Source organism: Mus pahari, chromosome 19, assembly GCF_900095145.1.
Source record: "Mus pahari chromosome 19, PAHARI_EIJ_v1.1, whole genome shotgun sequence".
Classification (NCBI taxonomy): Eukaryota; Metazoa; Chordata; class Mammalia; order Rodentia; family Muridae; genus Mus; species Mus pahari.
Genome location: NC_034608.1, coordinates 61,544,995 through 61,564,844, shown reverse-complemented (window position 1 = coordinate 61,564,844; position 19,850 = coordinate 61,544,995). Strand labels below are relative to the sequence as shown.

Genomic DNA, 19,850 nt, shown 5'->3' with positions numbered 1-19,850 from the left:
TTTTAGTGTTCTCAGGTTCTGAGCTGAGCAGAATGGATTGGAACACTAATGGACACATACTTGACATTTCTCACTAGCTTGGCATGGGAACTTAAAAAACATCATCTTAGCAAGGTATGGTCATGGATGCTTGTAACCCTAGTATTCAGGAGGCCGAGGTAGGAGGGGGAGTGTGAGTTGAAAGCCAGCCTTGGATACATAATGAAGCTTTCTTTAAGCCATGCTTTAAAAACAAACAAACAACAACAACCGAAAACAAAAATACCCCACAAATACCCAAAGCCAAGAAGACTTGCCTAGGCAGTTTTAAACAGTTCTTCAGAGCATGACGACGTGGGTGGTGGGGCAGTGGCTGGGCAGGTCACTTTTCTGGGCATGGTGCACTTCCCCAAGGTCAGGAGGTCAGGCTCGAATCTCTCACCATCATCTTAATTTTCATATGAAAACGAAGAAGGGAAGCTAGACAAAGAGAAAGGACACAAGCCAAGAGTGTAGGTCTATGGATTTTTTACTCACTAGGCCTATGCAAATGTCGGTGTGTAGTGAGTTTCTCTGAGCCTTGTTGAGGACAGTGGTTCTTATCTTTCTTGATGCTGCGACCCTTTCATACAGCTCCTCATGTCCTAGTGACCTCCAACTATAAAATTATTTGGTTGCTATTTCATAACTGTAGTTTTGCTACTGTTATGAATCGCAATGTAAATGTCTGATATACAACCCATAAAGTAGACCCATAGGTTGGTAAAACACTGCCCTAGGTCTTCAGGTTGATCATTCGTTCTCTCTAAGCCATTCATCACTCTCTCAAGCTAACTATGATTTCTGATTTGCACCTGATCAACCAATAAACGAAATAAGTGGTGAAGGGGCTGGACACATCTGCTCACCCTTTTAGTCCAGAAGGAACTGAACGGAGTCTGCCGCTCTCCGACACTATGATGAGTCTCTCAACCCAGTGCACACTACGCCATATCCTGTGTGGCCTTCAGAACCCGTTTAGAATCATGAAATATTTCCCCCTCATCTGATAAGAGAACCTCCCAGCCTCTTAGCTTTTCTTCTCTTGCAGGGTGTTAGGAAGACAGCTCGTCCCACCCACTGATGAAGGTTTCCAACATTTCCAGGGAAGCCTGCCTCGTTCAGCTGGTCATGAACCTTTACCTCATGTCCCAGACCACACCAGCAGCATCAGAGAGTAAGTTTACGTGTTGCTTGTACAAAAACAAAAAAACAAAAAAACAAACGTAACCAGCATGGTAGTGTTAATCTAAGCATGAAAGGAATAAGCAATGGGATTCGGTAATCTTCAGCTACTTTGCAAGCTTAAGGCAAACCTGGGCTACATAGACTCTGTCTCAGAAACCTAACCCAAAAATATTTGTTAATTTTAACATAGCTCTCCTCCTCATATTTAACTCTTCCATGAGCCTCGGTTCTAACTAATTTACATGAAGATCTAGATTCCAATCGGGGACAGGCACAATGCTTTTCACAAAATGTCCTGATACTAGATCGATGCTTTGTCTTTAGATATGTCTGTGTGTGCGCATATAGGCAAACCACACATTGAATAAACGCATAAGCACAGGGGAAGTCATGTTGGCGCATATTTCAAAGACTATGAAAGGTAAAAGCTAACTCAAAATCAAAAACCTCATTGTGATGGATCCTAAGCCTCAAGGCACAAGCCAAAGAAATAAGAATTTCATCCAGTTGTCTTTGGGTCACTAACATTTTGATGAATCCCGTTAACGCCACTTGTGCATGTGGGGACTGTGCTGCCACATTGGTTCAGACCTGCAAGGAGGATGGAATTACATGTACCGGTTTACGACCTTAGGAAGTCTTTAACCTTTTAAAGGCTCTCTGGGGTTAAATGTTGTGGAAGAAAGGTGGGTGTGGCTAAAGGTACCTGTTAATTTCAGTGCTGGGAAGGTGGGGGTAGACAAGTCCTTGGAGCTCAGTGGCTAGGCAGCCCATGCTCTTTGGCAAGGTCCAGGCTAATGAGAGAACCTGTCTCAAAATACAAGGTGGATATCTCTTGAATCAAGACCCAAAGTTGTTCTTTGGCTTCCACATTCACACACACACACACACACACACACACACACACACACACACACACACACACAAAACCACTTACTGGTTCAGAAAATAGGTGTTCTGTCAAAAGTAATATTTGTGGATTTCTCAGAGTCTGTGTACCTTGTAGATAACTTAGAAGTCTATCACTGTCATGCAAGCATTACATTCTTGTGTTGTACAAACGTAAAATGTTTTTGCTCCTAGGCTGTGTATCTCTGGCTCTCAGATAGTCCCGGAGGTACTCTCAGCCTCTGCCCTGACAGACCCTGATGGCACAGAACTGGCTGACCTCACATCATGTTCATCCCTGGAAGAAGAGGTGTACCATGTGGATGGAAACATCGAAGAATATTTTGCTTTTGACAGAAAGCAGGAGTAAATTAAATTTTATTTTCCATACTTCATAGTATAATGTCAATTAATCATATGCTTTTAATGTTTTGTGTATTTGTTACTTATGAGAAATTCCTATTCTTTTGAGGGAAATATACTCCAAAGAGGTTAGATCTTGGTAGGACATGTAAATGTTAGAGCTAGGCATTTCTTTCTTCTCAACAACGTGGTAGATAGGAAGAAAGGGTTTTGTCTAGCATGCTAGTGACAGTGAACAAGGACATTGGAGCCTTGTGCCTTGGGGCTCCAGGTTCCCTATACTTAGCTTCCTGGAGTTAAAGAGGAAGTTCCAATCTTGGTGCTAAATGAATACTTTGTTTCAAACAATAGTGACATATCATACATTTTTCCTATGATTAAAAAATTCAATATATTAAAAAGTAACCAAGTACTGAATCAAGTCCTAGAAACTATCATTCATATGGAGCATCTTTTCTGATACTCATAGCATTGAGATAGAAATCAATAGGAAATCCAGAGAATTCATTAAGGGAGAAATTACACAGATACTCCTGAACAGTTCATCTCAAGACAAAGGTAGATTGGAGCACAGCACAGTAAAGTGGACTGGTCCTCAAGAGCAGCAGCTCAAAGAGCAGCTATGGTGGCACTATATCTACTGGTAGCACTCAACGTCTGTGTTTAGAAATAAAGGAAGGAATACTGAGAAATAAAGACAGACTTTCAGTAAGCTGATTTTACACATGAAAAGACAGAATAAAGTCCGTCCCCAGATAGTTAAAGTAATAACGAAGTTCACAGCAGAAGTAAAGAAATGGAGACTCGGAGACAAAGAATAAAGGAGATCAGCAGAGAGTCATTTTTGCTTCTTGTCTGTTGGGTGTTTTCCAGTTCTGTTGACATGTAATTGACAAATTAAAATGTTATATTTTAAAAATAACAATGGACTAACAAGAGAGTGTTATATTTATTGATTATATATGGATGCATACATGTTTACAGTGGATATGTTTACAAGATTGATGATAAATATGTAATAGATGATTGAAATATAGATAGATGATAGAAAGAAAGAAAGAAAGAAAGAAAGAAAGAAAGAAAGAAAGAAAGATAGGTAGATAGATAGATAGGTAAGTAGATAGATAAAAAGTACACAAGTAACTATTTCAACCCTAATCCAGGCCATTCTACTAATTAGAATGAGTTTCATCCTAGTGGAGATGAGGATCTTGGACAAAGCCCAGCACTCCGTGGCAGGAGGAGGCATCACCATGGGCTTCCTCCCATCTCCCCCGATGACTGCATCAGAGATGCTGTGGCAGCTGAAGTGTTTGACCACGTGTGGACCAACGTGGTAGAAATCCTGGAAGATCTCATTAGAAAAACCTGGGAATCTGCACTCACAGGTACTGCTCTCCAGAGTTTGGCCTCCGGGAAAGAATAGAAAAGAGCACATAGCTTTCTCATGCCACACCTTATGTTCAGGCTGGACCCAAAACATGACTGATATGAGAAATAGCCATTCCGCCTCATACACAGGCAGTCTTTCATCACGTAGAAGAGATCTCCTTGCTCTGGAGAGACTTCTTTGCCCCACGATGTAATCTGTTCTTCCACCATTGACAAGATCATCACTGTAGCCAGTTGTTCACTGGAGTCTTCGTCTTCAGCTTCAAGGTTGTCTCGTCAATGTCTATAGCATAAGTTCATGGTAACTCAGGACACATATTTCTTGTTATTTTCTGTTGACGCAGGTCGGAAAAAACATAAGGAAAAACTGAAAGGGGCTGAGACCAGATCTCCACATGTGCTCACGTCTCGTCTCAGCACGGATGTTTGCAGTGTGCCCCCGTCCAGAAGCTCTGAAACTCTCCAGCCATCCTTGGCTCCCCATTTTAACCCACCCCAGGTATGTGCACTGACCCCGGTCTCTCTGTCCCTTTATTTTTTTATGCCTTTGCATCTGTTTGTGGGGAATGCCATCTTATTTACCTCTCTCCCTAATGAACTTCACACCCTCCTGTGGTTGGGGACACTGGACAGCTCCGATCGCTATGTTTGAAGGTGTCTTAAATCAAAAATAAATAAATAAATAAATAAATAAATACATGGGTGTTTCTTAATAAGATTAAAATGTAGTATGGTTGTTGTGTGGTGTCTAAGAGAATCACAACATTCTTTAGTGGACGCCCAAGCTTTGCTTTGACATACGGAACTAGTATATACAGTTTCGGAGAGCAAATGACATTTCCCCTAAGTTTCTAGCCACACTGAACGTTATGAATGATTCCCCACGTCTTACAGTAAAGTGGCAAACATATTAACGAGTATTCCCAGAGTTCATGGAACACTCATTCATTGCTTTTGATGCAGCATGTCCCCTATTAGACGCTTCGAGGAAGATGCATAGATGAACGAAACTAGTCGCTAACTTAGTGAGATGAAACTATAACACAGGGCGGGATGTCACACAGTCTGTGAGGAATGGGGTAGGGAGCGGATAGGAGGGAGGAAGCGAGACAGAAGGAGATATTGTAGAAAACTTTAATCTTGACTCTGGGTTTCTTTCCCACCTTTAATCGTATAATAAACCTTAAACAGCACAAGAGCTGGGCAGATATCAGCCTTCTATGCTACTAGAATCTACTTTCCTATCGATAACTCCGATTTCTCCTTAGTATGCTTTATCTGGCTGCTCTTAACTCCAATTGGCCAGCCCTCGTGGGGGCCACGTTCTCTTGAACTCACCTAACCCATGGTGGCTTCTCTTCCTCCTTTTCCCCCTCCCCCTAGTGGTTCTCCTCCAATCCCAAGCTCAGGAACCCTAAACCCCGCCTATGTCTCTTCTCCCAGCTATTGGCTGTTGGTATCTTTATTTGCCAATCAGAATTAAGTTGGGGGACGGGGTCACTTGGCCTACCTGTGGGGTCTCTCATCTCTGGGGCAACCTGTCTTGAGGAACCAACATTATCATTAGAATACAAGCAGCTTTAGGCCAACCCACTACAGGGAGGAAGGAAATTAAAGACTTGAGGAGAGAACTGTGTGTCTTGTTTAGAGACTGAGGGGGGAATTTTTTCCAGGGTGAAGCGTGAGCAGGAACATGAAGAGATGAATAGGATGGGTGAAGTTGTGGGTTAGGCCTAGGCCGTTTCAGCCCAGGTGTCAGTGAAAACAGATGAATCTGAGACAAGTATTTGGATTGAGTGCTTAAATGACGGAATACTGGGAACCACTGAGCTCTGAAGCAAAATCGGGGTTTTTGGACTTTTATGGCGTACTGTCTCGGATGCGTTAACTCTTCTATGCGTTAGTCTCTGTATGTTGCGGATAAGGATATATGGTCCAAGAATTCTAGGAACGCGAGAGAGCTCACAGCGCAGAATCTGCATGTGAGCCTTCAATACAGTCTTCCGTAATTTAGTCTTTATGTAAAGATGGAGTCACGGAGGAGGCTAGAGAGGATTGGCTTGTTCGGGGGAGGTCTTCAGGGTTTCCGGGAGTCTCAACATGATGTTTAACCCCGCCCGTCTCGTGTTAGGGAGGAGAGTAAGAAGGTCGTTTGCCATTTTTTCTTGAGCTACACGCCATTACTCCTCATCCACGCATACACACACAGGAAGAAATGGTACAGTTGCTGGTAGAGGGGCTGAGGGTTTGTGCATTATACATAGGGTATATGCTCGTTTGGAGCCTGACATGCTGTGAGTCCCTTTCTTGCAAACCTCACAGTCATTTCTGTGACATTTGTGCGGTTGGAAGCTCTCAGAATTAATGAATTTAATTAGTTTTTTTTTTTTTTTTTTTTAGTGTGTGGCATCAAGGAGACACTTGGTGTTGTCTTTTGTTATAACCACCAGCTATTTATGTATCCCATTTAATTAAATTGCTTTAGATCATAAGATTTGTGTTGTTCAGAGGGAAAAAAAAATATCATGTCTTTTACAAAGCTGGTTAAGCATACATTAAGCCCAAATGATGAATAAGATTTGTTAAACTGAGAAAACAAAGCAAAACAAACGACAGGCAAACCCACACATCTAGCTGGGAGACTGTAAACAGAAAACCATTGTAGTAAGGTAAGACCAAATGGAAGCAGGCCTGAATGGTGTTTGCAGTTCAGGGTAAAGAGGGACTTCAGTTATTCACTACTGAAGGCCAGCAGTCTCAACCTCCCAGGACCCCTGAGATCTCTCAGACACCGAGCCACCAACCAGGCAGCCTATACTAGCTCATATAAGGCTCCGACACAGACACAGCAGAGGGATGCCTGGTCTGGCCTTAGTGAGAGAAGATGCACCTAACCCTTGAAAGACTTGAGACCCCAGGGAATGGGGAGGCCTGGCAGGGGGTGGGGGGTATGAGAGTGTGGAGACAGGGGGCAAGGTAAGATGGGGAATAGGGGAGGAAGAATGGGATGAGGAACTGTCAGAGGGCAGAATGGGAGGGGGATAACGACTGGACTGTAAAATAAGACAACGATAATAATAATAATAATAATAATAATAATAATAATAATAATAATAAATAGTTGTTTACTATGGTGTAGCCTCAAGCAGACACTCCGGGTTGGCTTCTGTTACAATTGCACGTTATTTATATATCCCATTTACTTAAACCGCTTGAGGTATTAAGTTGTGTGGGGTCTGCTAAGCCAGCTTTGCTCTCTAGCATAAGGCCCTTATGATAACAGTTCTCATCTTTTCCTGTTTGGAAGGGAATTTCGAAGTTGCCATGGCTTTTGGTCTCGGACCCATCCCATGTAATGTTCCTTGAGCTGTTTCATATGAAGATGAATTCTATACAGATGGCTATACCTATGGGTTTATTTATTTATTTATTTTAGTTACAATACTTTCTCAGGCTTTTAATAAAAAGCAAGTGTTATCCGTATAACAATGCTATCACACATCGACCTTTAAATCAAGAACAAATGTCAGCTAACTATGGACCCTGTCTTGATTCGACATGACCCTGTGCATGTACACTGTTTCAAATTACAAGAGGCTGCTGGCAGGGATCACCAGTGGGACATTTTTTTAATAAAATAACTAAGTTCTCACAACTAAACCCCCAGACAGTTTTAAACAGCTTCTAGTACTGTGGGTTTTAATTAATTAATTACCCTCCATATTTTATTCCCTGCCCCCCCATTCACCCTCCGACTGTTCCACGTCCCATACCTCCTCCCCACCCCCTGTTTCCACGTGGATGTCCCCCCACCACCACCTGATCTCTAAACTCCCTGGGGCCTCCAGTCTCTTGAGGGTTTGGTGCATCATCTCTGAATGAACACGGACCAGGCAGCATACACCAGCTGATATGATGCCCCCAACACACCTATAGTAGAGGACTATGGCTTCATTTTTAAACTGCTACGCTGTTACACTTTCCTCTCACTAGCTAAGAGTCTGTCCTTTGATGCCTGCTTGTAAAGGGCACCTTTCTTACACTATGGCTCCAGTTTGAGTCGACGCCCTCTTCTGGCCGCTGTCGGTACTGCATGCATTTGATACCTGCAGGCATCCATCGATGAAATGGCTCTGGGTAACGCTTGGTGATGGTACCATTCTGTTTTCAGTTTCCTCAGCTCCATCGCTTCTCCAGCAACTTCTACAGCGACTTGAGCGGTGTGATGACGATTCAAGCCAAACCACTCCAGCAGAGACCCACTTATTCTGCAGATAGAACACAGTACGTATTAAGGAAGAATTAGCCCGCATGCAAGGACAGAAACAGATTCTTCTATTATCAGTCACAGAGTTATCAGTGCTGTGCACTAGGTTAGAAGAGACGAAGAAACGGGAGCAGAAATGTGAGTTCTTCATCCTTTGAGCTTCATTATTGCACTACTAACCTTTTCCCTTCTGCTCTTCACGGACGCAGCAATAGAGAGGTCCATTCCTTCAACATACTCTCCAAAGAGAGTGGGATCTGTGTGCCATGTGCCTCCTACTCCAGGAAACTTAGGTACGAGTGACTAACGTGATTTTCCTTCCCCAGAAATGACCAAGACGACAAACTGCCTGGAGGAGGGGTCGGAGCATCTTCCCGGCACCGACTTGGCCGAATTCTAGACGCCCGAGGGCCACAGACTTCAGCCAAGAAGACACCAGTGCACCGGAGACTGCCTTCAATTGCTTCAGACCCACAGAGGCTGAAAACCCCCACTGTCTACAGTGATGAAATTCTGAGAGGAACCAAACTGTAAGTCTTTGGCAGTCTAAGGCTGGAAAGGCCAGGGGCGATTGCCACTTAGAGTTAATGGCTCCGGAGAAAGGACCTTCCATCAGACTTTACACCAGATTTTTCTAATGGGTTCATGTGTTTGATTTTTGCTCCTGCAGTGTAGACAGTTACCTACACTGCTGGAAGTACAGCAAATGACTTCAGCTTAGGCAACTTGGGAAATTAAGCTGAAGGTGGGGTGAGCTTGGATTAAATTTAGTGGCCCCCATCTGTAAAACTGATAATTAATGCTTCTAAATTACAAAACACCTTTTTATTTAACCAAGGTACTGCACAATCATGCTTTGGACAGTGATGCTCCAATAAAACTGCAGAGGAAAACTGTATGACACTGATTGCATTGACCCTTGGCAGCAGAGCTGCTTGTGTAGATCCACAGTGTGGTGTTTATGAAATGACAGGATGGCCTGGGGATGCATTGCTCAAGGTATCCCTGTCATTAAACTACACCTGGGTTATATAAAATGCTTAAATACACAACACAACACAACACAACACAACACAATACAGGGCCTGGAGAGGTGGCTCATTGATTCAGAGCACTGACTACTCTTCCAGAGGACAGGGAATCCACTCCCAACACCCACAGGGCACCTTACTTACCCTTTAGCTCCAGTTTGATCTGATGCCCTCTTCTGACAGCTATGGGTACTGCATGAATTTGATACCTGCAAGGCAAAACAAACATTCATAAACTTGAAAGAAAGTAAATATGTTTTTAAAAAAAGTTTTTAAAGAAGTGTTTTTCACTTTCATTAGAACAGAAAGCTTTTGTATAGGAAACAACATTAGAGGCTAACAAGAAGAGCTATGTGTTTCTCCCTTCAGCACGGAGCTGCAAGGAACATCCTGCAGACCTGCTTGTTTGTCAGGAAATAATAACAGCTGTTTGATGGTTTTTAAAATTATCTAACACCCAAGTAAATTGTACTATAGTTTATTCTGTACTAAAAACTTCTGTTACCTCCAAGTCTAAGGTGAGGAAGCAGGCTGAAAGAAGTTGAAAATGGCTTTTTTTTTACAAAACATCAGGGCACTAGGAAGCTTAGCTTGGGACCCACCAGCTGGTGCCCCAACTTGGAGTCCACTTCCTGGACCAAGTGCCACAGGCTCCACTGATAAGCCAGAGACTGTAGAGAGGCAGCTCTCAGATCCCGGCAGGAGCTGGGGGCAAGAACCGCTGCCAGCAGTTGGTCAGTTGAACTTTGCAGAAATCACCCATAGCACCTGTCGTTAGTTCCTTTTCCGTTGCCGTGAAGAGACGTCATACCAAGGCAACTTACAAAAGAAAACATTTATGATGGCTCATGGCTCCAGGGGGTTGGGATCCGTGATCATCATCTTGGCAGGAGAATGGCAGGCAGGCATGGTGCTGGAGCAGTAATAGCTTACATCTGGTCCATAAGACAGCACGAGACAGAGATGGATGCAAAAGCATCACTTTGACATCCTAGCATCAAATCGATGGGAAGAAAAAAGTAGAGAACAGGTTTGGTTTCTTCCTGGTGGCTAGCATTTCTCCCACCAGACAACAGTTTCTCACGAATTCCACATTGCCCTTTAGTATCTTAAACAAAGCTTTGCAGGTGTCCTCATTCAGGCTCTGTGTTTTTATAAGTATCTGTATCCTTCATGGAATGACCCACTCCCCATGTCTCGGTCATATTAGTATTCAGGATCTATCACAACACCTTGCCGTATGCTGGATCCCATTGCGTTGCACGAATCTCACTCCCACTGTCAGATCCAAGGGGAGGATCTGTCCTGAGCACCTATTCTGCACACTACCCAGCATCTCGGGTCACTCAGTGGATGAGGTTGATATTACTAACCACTTAGGTCAGCATGAGTGGAGCTCCTTACCCTAGCTTCGTTTCTGACATGCAATGCAGCTTGCTGTCCTGAGCACTGTTTTGGAAGCCGTTGCAATCAGAAGCTCAGATCATGTCCTCTGGGGTTCAATTGTATGTTGTTGTCTTTACAGGCAAACTGGCATTGACCACCTGCCTTCCCCAGCATCAGTGCAAACCTCCCGGAGCCGGTTACCCCCAATAGGCTCTGAGACTGGGGAGCCCAACACAGCAGCCTCTGGATCCCGCCCTGTTTCTGTAAGACCAGTTGCCCTATAATTGTAACCATTTATGTAGTCCGTGGGAAAACAATCTCGGCACATCCAGAAAAGTGAGTCCTACGTAAGGGTGACCTAGTTAGCTGTGTTCAAGATGCCTTGAGAATCTGCTTCTAGAAATGAAGTGGCCTACCAGACTCTGGAGGACACGAGGAGACTGATACACTGTTTCTCGAAGTCAAACCTCAGCTTGCTCTAAACTAGAAAGTCCAGGTGCCAAGGAAAGACCTGAAACTCTGGCTGGGGTGGTAAACGGAAGAGCTCAAAGGACAAAAGGCAGGCAGCTCTGCTGTTTCAGTGTGGCCACACAGAGCCTGAGATTTGACAAATTATGTCAGGGGTCCTGAATCTCAGCCCTTTCTTCTTTAGAAGAGCAACAGGCATTCCTTTATCCAGGAGTCCTTATAAGCATTAGACACATTCATAAACTTTAAATGCCTGGCACAAAGTAAGAGCTCAGTAAATTATAATGAATGTCCTTTATATCTGCTTCATAGCTAATCTTTTATAGCTAATCTTTTCTGTGCTTGAGCAGGGCAGAGCCCAAGCCCAGCTCAGCCATGCAATCATGGGCCTGGGAAGAAGTGCTGTTGGCAGTGTGTGTATCCAGGCCTCTCCCAGGCTTACAGTGACCCCTCACTAACTCTGATATAGGGAACTCATATAAGCAGGACATAATGGTCCTGCTTATAGGAACGTAAAGCAGAGGGGGAGAAAACCAAACTGTGTTTGTCTCTCACACACCTTAAACATCAATAGAACCCTTTCCAGAAAGCAAGCACTATGGAGCTAAGCAGTTTAATCCTGGGACAAAGTAATCAATGATGACAGCTGCCACATGAACAAGTCTGATGCTTCAAAAACGCACTATTCATTTCTCTGGACTTCATTTACCTCCTGTTGTATTACAGTTTTGTTAAATTTAGTAATGTGAATACATACTCCACACACAGACTCAGGTTTAGATGTTTCCATAGCAAATCTTAGCACAATTAGCAGTGTGTCATGAAAACGTTCGATTAAGCGTGTGATCGAATACAGGAATGAATGACTGGAACATTTATAGGTCTCCTTTTGTTGTCCGAAGGATTGTGTGACTTCTAAAAAAGAACATTTTGTCTCCCACTTAGTACAGGGGAAGGTACCCACAAAGTCGTGTGCTCAGCGCACTCCCTGACAGCATCGAACGGTCACCCCTTCGAGAAAGGACCATTGTACTGGAGCAGCTTTCCAGGCCCAGCACGACACTCACATTCCGGGTAGGTTCTCTGTTACTTCTGATTTCAATTTTAAATAAAACTTGAGAACAACACAATCCATCCATCTGATTCTTTTTCCTCTTTTCTCCCGACAGTCAGATACACCTCGAAAAGGCTCCCTGACACCTGTGGAGTTTGTGACTCACACTTGGACGGGTCAAAGCATTTTGACAGGTAAAGGCAAGAGTAGAAGCTGGGTGTGGTGACATACTATGGCCATCCTGGCACTCAAGAGGCTGAGGCAGAGGGTGGAAAGATGGGGATCACCCTATGCTACACAGTGAGAGTGTCAAAGAAGAGGGGCAAGGACTAGCAGGAGGCAACATGGAGAGAGAGAGAGAGAGAGAGAGAGAGAGAGAGAGAGAGAGAGAGANGCTATTGTAATATCCATCAAGAACTTGTTGAACAAAGCAGGAGACTGCGAGAGAGAGAGAGAGAGAGAGAGAGAGAGAGAGAGAGAGAGAGAGAGAGAGAGAGAGAGAGAGAGAGAGAAGAGAGCACAATGATGCTATGCAAGACTTTAAGCCCTGCTTTGATCACACAGGAAGGACAACCAAGTACATGTGGTCTGTGGTTGGCCTGAGCTCAGACACTAGGCCAGACCATCACCTATCTGCTGCTGAGGGCCAAGTGGCAAAGGCAGAAGTGCTCTTAATGAACCAAGACCTCACTCCCCTAAAGCAAAGGAGCCGCTGCCTCCAGAGAGGCCACTGTCTCTTTCTCACATTTTGTTTTCCTCTCTTCTAAATGGAACTCCTATCCTGGGATCCTCTCCGAAAATCTAATGTGACAATGCTTGAGAAAAATCAGTACCGACCTGTTCATTGGTTTGCAGTGTAGGTGGGCCCAGAGCGATAGTGACCAAAGACAGTTCTAGTGGGGATAGGAACCAGTGATGGTTTGATTTTAAAGTGTCCCGTATTTCTGTCCTCAGAGCGAGCATAGCATACGATGTGCAGATCTATTTTATTTCCATCCTGATGCCACCACCCGCAAGCTAAGGAAGTTATCCCACTGCTTTGGGGAATGGGGGGGGGGGGTCGGGGCATCTGATCAACAGGACTGAGTGGGTGGCTAGTCCTGGAGACAATGGAAGATCAAGTTGAAATGTTCTAATTTGCTTCCTTTGGATGTGTCGATTGTACCACGCCAAATATACATGTCTAATGGGTTTTTAGGGCACAGAGGGGTTGAGATGAAGAGAGAGCTGAGATCTGAGTTAGGTTTAAATGCGCATGGCTAATCTTTCAAATATTCAATCACTATATTCTTTTATCAGTATCCTCATTGGTGCTTAGAGAACTTTTGCATTTCCAGACATGAGACCAAAGGTTCCCAAGGGACATGTTTCTGTACCTCTAAGGGTTTATTTTCTTTTTGCCTTGGAAACAGGCATCTGGCTTCTTTGTTAACTCTGCATCCAGAGCAAAGACCACCGGGAGCTACTGTCTTAGCTTTCGGCTTGTTTTGTGGTTGGCAAGTAAACTGAGATAACTACCTCCAAGAATGGGGTATATCTGTCATGGCGATAACTGTCTCCAGGAATGGGGTATATCTGTCATGGCAGGCACCACTGCTCCAGTTCAGAAGGACCAGCCTTCCCGTCTTCCTGAGCTCTAAACACATCTCCCTGTGGAGAAAGTTTCTGCAAACCCCTCAGCTGTGGGAGAATGCAACAGCATCTGGGTTTGGTTGAGGGAGGGAGGGATACCTTCCCCTTAGTCAGGATTCTACATGTTGATGTTTGCATAGGACTTTGTAGTTTATGCAAATGTGACATTAAACAAACTATTTTTATTTTCCAAAGCATTGTTGCAGGGAACAGACAGACCAGCCTTCTTTAGCGATTGATTTTTAAATCTTTTAACGCAAATACCCGTGCATCTCGTGTTTCAGGTTCACAGTATCTGCCCAAATCTTATCAGAGGGTAACCCTGACTGCGAGAAAGAGGTTCCAAGTGGCCTCGTGATGTTACTACTTCAGAATTATGGACTTGCTGGAAGCTCTGAAGCCTTGGCCACACCCTCTGTCATCTCCCTGGCAACCGGAGATGGCAAGCAGAATACCTGAGAGGAACGCAAGAGAATAAGGAACTTGGTTTTGAAGATTTGTAAATCATTGTAAAGAGAATAAAAGTTGAACTCCCTAGCCCTTATGGGAAGCATGCCTGACGTTCCTTGGGCTTTAGGCTTTGACTGAAAGACCCTAATATGCCCTTAAATTCCATCTTTATAATTAGTGTTTGCACACAGATAGTATTAGTGCATTCCTTAAGAAGATGCCATTTTTAACTCTATACCATTACGTACATTTCACTCCCAATCTTTTAGTGATTCATAGCATCAAAACTAAATAGGAAGCAGGGCGTGGTCGCACACGCCTTTAATCCCAGCACTCGGGAGGCAGAGGCAGGCGGATTTCTGAGTTTGAGGCCAGCTTGGTCTACAAAGTGAGTTCCAGGACAGCCAGAGCTATACAGAGAAACCCTGTCTCAAAAAACCAAAAAATAAAAATAAAAAATAAAAAACAAAACTAAATAGCAGTCACATTTGAGACAATTTGTCCATTTGAGAAATGATTCAGGTTCTTCTATACATTTTATTGACTTTAAAATAATTACTGTATATTCAATGTATAAAGTGATTGGTTTCATAATAACAAGATTTTTCATACCTTTGTTATGGACTCATTAGTTGTGAACATCTGAGAAATGTCTTATAAGACAATCGTGTTAAAATGCAATGGTTAAACAAGTTTTTGTTGTCAAATTTAGACAGTACTCTAAAAGGAGTCCACATTTAAAGGTGAATATAAGCATAATTAAAATCCTTTGCATGTGGTTCCAACATTGACACTTAGGTTGACCTGTTTGGCAACTGGACAGAGGAAATTGTAGCACCAGAAGCCTTACTTACATCTTCCCAACCTATCTCTGCTCTGATGTAACTCCTTCAACCCAGCCTCCCTGCGCCCTTGCTGAAGGCAGCTGTTCCTTCTACCCTCTGCCCTTTCTCTACTCCACATTCTTTCCACCATAGGTCCAACCTGACTCCTACAGTCAGGGGAGTGAAGAAGACAAAGAAATGTCAGTTGGAAGCCAGACCCCCTTTCAGGTACTTATTCCTGATTCATTCTCTTATACAAACATCTCAAATCAGCATACTTTTCCACCCTTTTAATCAGACAATTATATTACAATAATGTGAGTGAATCTTATTAATCTAAAGGGAAATGTTACTACATACATAGGTATGCATATAGCATTTAAACACATGATAGTTTTCAGGACATTTCTTGTTCTAAGAAGTGGGGACCACTGTCTACCTAGAGATGCTTGGAAATTGACCCGTCTGTGGCGAGAAGAGCTGCATCTGCTCTTTCACATAGAATGACAAATCAGAAGTGACTTCAAACCTTTGTTGCACTTGGTAGTTTCTACTTCATTCTCTCCACTCCAGTTTCTACGGCTATGGGACCTGCTAGGGACCTGCTAGGGACATCAGTAGTGGTCAGGCTGCTGTATTGATACTCTAAGGAGTGTGACTCTCTTTGCCTAGGGAATGTGCCTAGGGCTCAGTTTCTCACACCAAAGCATTTGGGGCTTTATCTGAACTATTTCTCATCATAAGCTGTGGAAGCACTTCAGAGAAGATATCAGTCTTCACGCAGCTGCTCTTGAGGTCTGGATAGTGAATGGTGGCTGCCCTGCTCACCAGCGCCTGGCTGGCTGCTCTGTGGTCCACCATTGCTAAGAGAGCTACCCACTGTGCTCCCCCATCCAATCAGATCACCTCACATCAATCCCTAGGTGTCATCCGATGGTTTCCTCCTCAACCCAAAGTCTGAAAAGGGAGGTGGCTCACAGCCCATCTGACAATAAGGTAGTGACTCCAAGATAAATTATTATTCTTTACAAAGAGCCACTGAAGTGATTTCATGGCAGCCCTGCTATGTGTGCCTTCAGAGGTTTGCAGGTGGAAATGTCTTCCTTGTATCAGCAAAGCAGTGGATTAAAAATAGGAAACAGGTACAGTTTTTATTATTTTATTTTATTTATTTTATTTTATTATTTTATTTATATTTATTTGAGTGGAAAACAAACTACTGTTAAACGGCATCTAAAAACTCAGAGGTCTTGCTGAATCTAAAATCAACCTTCACCAGGAACGTATTTCTATGACTGTGTTAAAGGTATTTCATTTATAGGTGAAATGGGATGCCTACGTTAGTAAATTATGCATGTGTGAGGGTGGTGCTATGTAGACCGAAAAGGGAAGCATCGGGGGATACAATTTTACAATATTCTACTTCCATAAATGACTCTTATCATAGGCTGTCTGGTAAAAACTAAAAATGGAAACTCATTTCTGAGGAAAAAAAATTCAAATACAGATTAGCTACTGCATGAATTAAAATACCTTTAATTTATCCCAAGCCAAAGAAAGAATGAGGGGATTTTAAAAACAATTCAAGAAAATATAAAATGTAATGGAAAGTGTCTAGATGAATAAAAAATCTATCTAGATAGATATAGATATGTAGAAGCATGTATATTTATATTTGTGTTTATCTGAGCTTGGATAGAGTGTCTTTACTAAGTGAGAGGTTCATTTTTTAATGCCATAAATGATTTCAGTATATTTTTACTATCGTCATTTTCTAATAACGATGGATGATTGTTCAGGAGTTTTAATCATTTAATTTTTAATAAAATATAAAATGTTAAAAGAGCTTTTAAGAATTTCATTGAATTTATAAAAGCATCCTTACACTCTAATTTTATATGAGTTTTACAACTCTTGTTTTGCAGTTTCAAGCACACATTCCTTGCTTCCTTTCTTTTCTTTCTTGTTTTGTCTTGCCTTGTCTTGTTGTAGGGCTTGCTTCTTGGTGGAGCCCTGGATGTTCTAGAACTCACTCTGTAGATGAGGCTAGCTTTGAACTCAGATTCGCCAGCCTCTGTCTCCCGAGTGCTAGGATAAAAGGCATGTGCCACCAATGCCTGGTGCCCAGCTCTCTCTTTTGTTGAGTCAGGGCTTCATGTAATCCCAGGCTGGCTTCAAATTCTCCACACAGATGACAATGGCTCTGAACACCTCCATGGCCCAAGTGCTGGAATTGTGCATGTCTGCCACTATTCCCAGATTATTTAATTATTTCTAAGCAGACAGGAGACTTTGCCCAACAAACTCATAGAAGACAGATAGGTAGATAGACAGTGGGAGAAAATTGGAGCGAGGGAGATATTGAGATGCCAAAGCTTTTAAATTCAGACTCCATTTTAGAGAACCTGACCTAAGTTTGAACTCAGGTAAACTAACAGCCATTAGTTTCCAAGTTGCCATCCAACAAAACCCAAGCCTAGCTCCAGTCTCTAGGCTAATACCCAACAAGACCAACGATCCAGGTTATTCCCCCAACAAACCTGCACCCCCAGGTTACAAGCTCACCCCGCCTAACGACCACCAATACAGAGGGGAGCAGAAGTTAAGTCTATGATCTGACTCCCAGCCCCAGCCAATTATGTTAAAGGCCACAGCAGCTTTCCAATTAGATGCTTGCACATGTATTCCCTGTTTGCTGTTTACTATAAAGTCTTGCTCCCCCACCACTACTGTGTGGTGTTGGGGGGGGAGGATGTGCGGTGGGGAGGACCTGAGCCAGCTAGACTAGAATAAAGACACTGCTGTGAGTTACATTAGATTGGCTTCTGTGTGTGTTTTGGGGGATCACTAACATTTGCCTGGTACAACAATATCTATTTTGCTCATCTACAAATCGACCAATTTCCCCACCCCTGAGGACAAAACTTCAATGCCTGTCCCTCCTTTATGCAACACTGACAAAGCTCCTATATTTGGCATCCAGTCCCTGTCTGTTCTACCCTACCTCCCCGAAAATAGACAGTGCTCTTCGGAGGGACCCCGAAAGTGTGGTACAGCTCACACCTTTCCAAGTTTGAAAACTTGCCTTTACCCATATCCCTGTTTGTTCCTTACTGAGACACGCCCCAAACTTGTTTTTGAAGAGATGGGTTTATCTTACAATTCTCCTTTGTCCACAGAGATTAGCAGCAAATCACATAGAGGCATATCTTCTACTCTTAGAGCTGTAATTGAGCCTACAGCTCAGCCTCAGTCCTTTTAGGACTCCTTTTAGAGAGAAGCAAACTAAAGCCCAAGAGATATACTTAACAGCAGTAAGTAAACACGATATTTCTAAAGAATGTCTGAAAGTGATTCAACAACGCAGAAGGAAAAAAAACACCAAAAAAAAAAAAACCAAAACAAAAACAAAAACAACTCTACGTTTTCTGCCTCCATACCTGCCTAGTGTAGTTGCAAAGAAAAATTTTCTTCCATTATATTTATGCATTCATAGATATATTAGTGTATATGCATTATAGACCATGGAATATAATAAATACAGTAAATCAATACAACTCTTGAAAACAGGCAATTTTAAGGCCAAATATATGCTAGCATATCATTGAGCACTTCTGCTCATAAGCATATGTACTGAACGGAAATAATTGAGTCAAAAGGTATCAAAGAGAAGGAATGTTCATAATTATTCACAGCATAGGAAACACTATATTACTATGTTTTATGAAATATATCAATGTTCTATACTAGTGTATGGATACATACACTACGTAATACGTTACTTGGAATACTTATGTAATGATAATGTAACAATGTATATTTTGCTTTGTTATTTGTTTTCTTTTGCTCTTTCACTTAATGTTTTATGAACTTCTTTTCCTGACAGTGCACACCAATGACTCTTTTGTAAAAAGTAACTGCAGGGGTGGGAAACACGGCTCAGCTGGCCAAAGAGCTTGCCACCAAGCTTGACCACTTGTGTTTGAACCCCCAAAACCCACATGGTGGGTTGCTGTTGTCCTCTGATCTCCATGTTTGCATACAGATAAAAAAATGTAATAATTTTTTTAAAATTCATCGGAGGAAAGCCCTAGATGTGTTTTCTTCAGGCCACACAGGTGTTTGTGGGCAAACCATGCAGTTTCTGTAAGAAAATAACTCAAGAAAACGAGAATCCAGGACATCTGTGGATTTCAACTTTCTTGGCACTCTCCCCAGTGTGCGGTAGGCAGGGGCACTTGCCCTTTGATAAGGAGAATTGGGTGTAGAACAGGGACTCGGGTTGGACACTAGCTAGCACTAGCTTCTTCTCTCTGGCCTTTCCCTTCTGCAGGCTTGGCATTTTGGCTTCATTTTGACTGTGCCCCATTACTATTTCCAACCCTCCTCAGAGCCAGGCCTTCTTCCATCGTTTTCTGAACCCCTCACCCTCCCACCCCAACCCTTGTTCTCTCTAGTTCTGGCTTTCCTTGATCAGAGAATGTTTAGGGAAGTGCTAGAATGTGGTCTCCTTTAGTTCTGGTGACTCAGTATGTCAGCTGACACTCACTGGATACGTGGCTCCCCTAAACTTCTAGGTCATGGGAAGGCGGTTGCTGTGCGGGGACCCTGAAGCAGGGGCCAGAGTGTGTCCCCGTGCCCCTGGGCAACTGGCCCTGCCCTAGGGCAGCAACTGATGCAGGTTTGCTCAGTTAATTTAGGCTAGTGAATTTAGAATTCCAAAAACTGCCTTTCGACACCGAGGACTCTTCATTTGAATTTTTTTAAACAGACTGCTTACGAGATCCGTAATCCTTCCATAAAGCAAGGGAGTTGCAAAATTCTTAACAGCCCACATTAGCGGGGCCCTAGGGTGTCCCTAAATTCGACTTCCTCCCCCTTCCTCATCT

The 19,850-nt window shown here is 43.1% G+C and overlaps 1 protein-coding gene across 1 annotated transcript in view; it reads left to right on the top strand.

Annotated features, from left to right (window-relative positions):
- Fam149a (family with sequence similarity 149 member A) overlaps positions 1–14,487 on the top strand; it is a 50,235-nt gene extending 35,748 nt beyond the window's left edge. Inside the window, exons 5-14 of the mRNA XM_021219504.2 lie at positions 1,070–1,195; positions 2,290–2,460; positions 3,655–3,845; positions 4,194–4,348; positions 8,021–8,133; positions 8,443–8,646; positions 10,673–10,796; positions 11,947–12,075; positions 12,171–12,249; positions 13,972–14,487. Coding sequence (XP_021075163.1) covers positions 1,070–1,195; positions 2,290–2,460; positions 3,655–3,845; positions 4,194–4,348; positions 8,021–8,133; positions 8,443–8,646; positions 10,673–10,796; positions 11,947–12,075; positions 12,171–12,249; positions 13,972–14,045 — 1,366 coding nt within the window. The 3' untranslated portion in view covers positions 14,046–14,487. The remainder of the gene's footprint in view (positions 1–1,069; positions 1,196–2,289; positions 2,461–3,654; positions 3,846–4,193; positions 4,349–8,020; positions 8,134–8,442; positions 8,647–10,672; positions 10,797–11,946; positions 12,076–12,170; positions 12,250–13,971) is intronic.
- Positions 14,488–19,850: the final 5,363 nt, after the last annotated feature.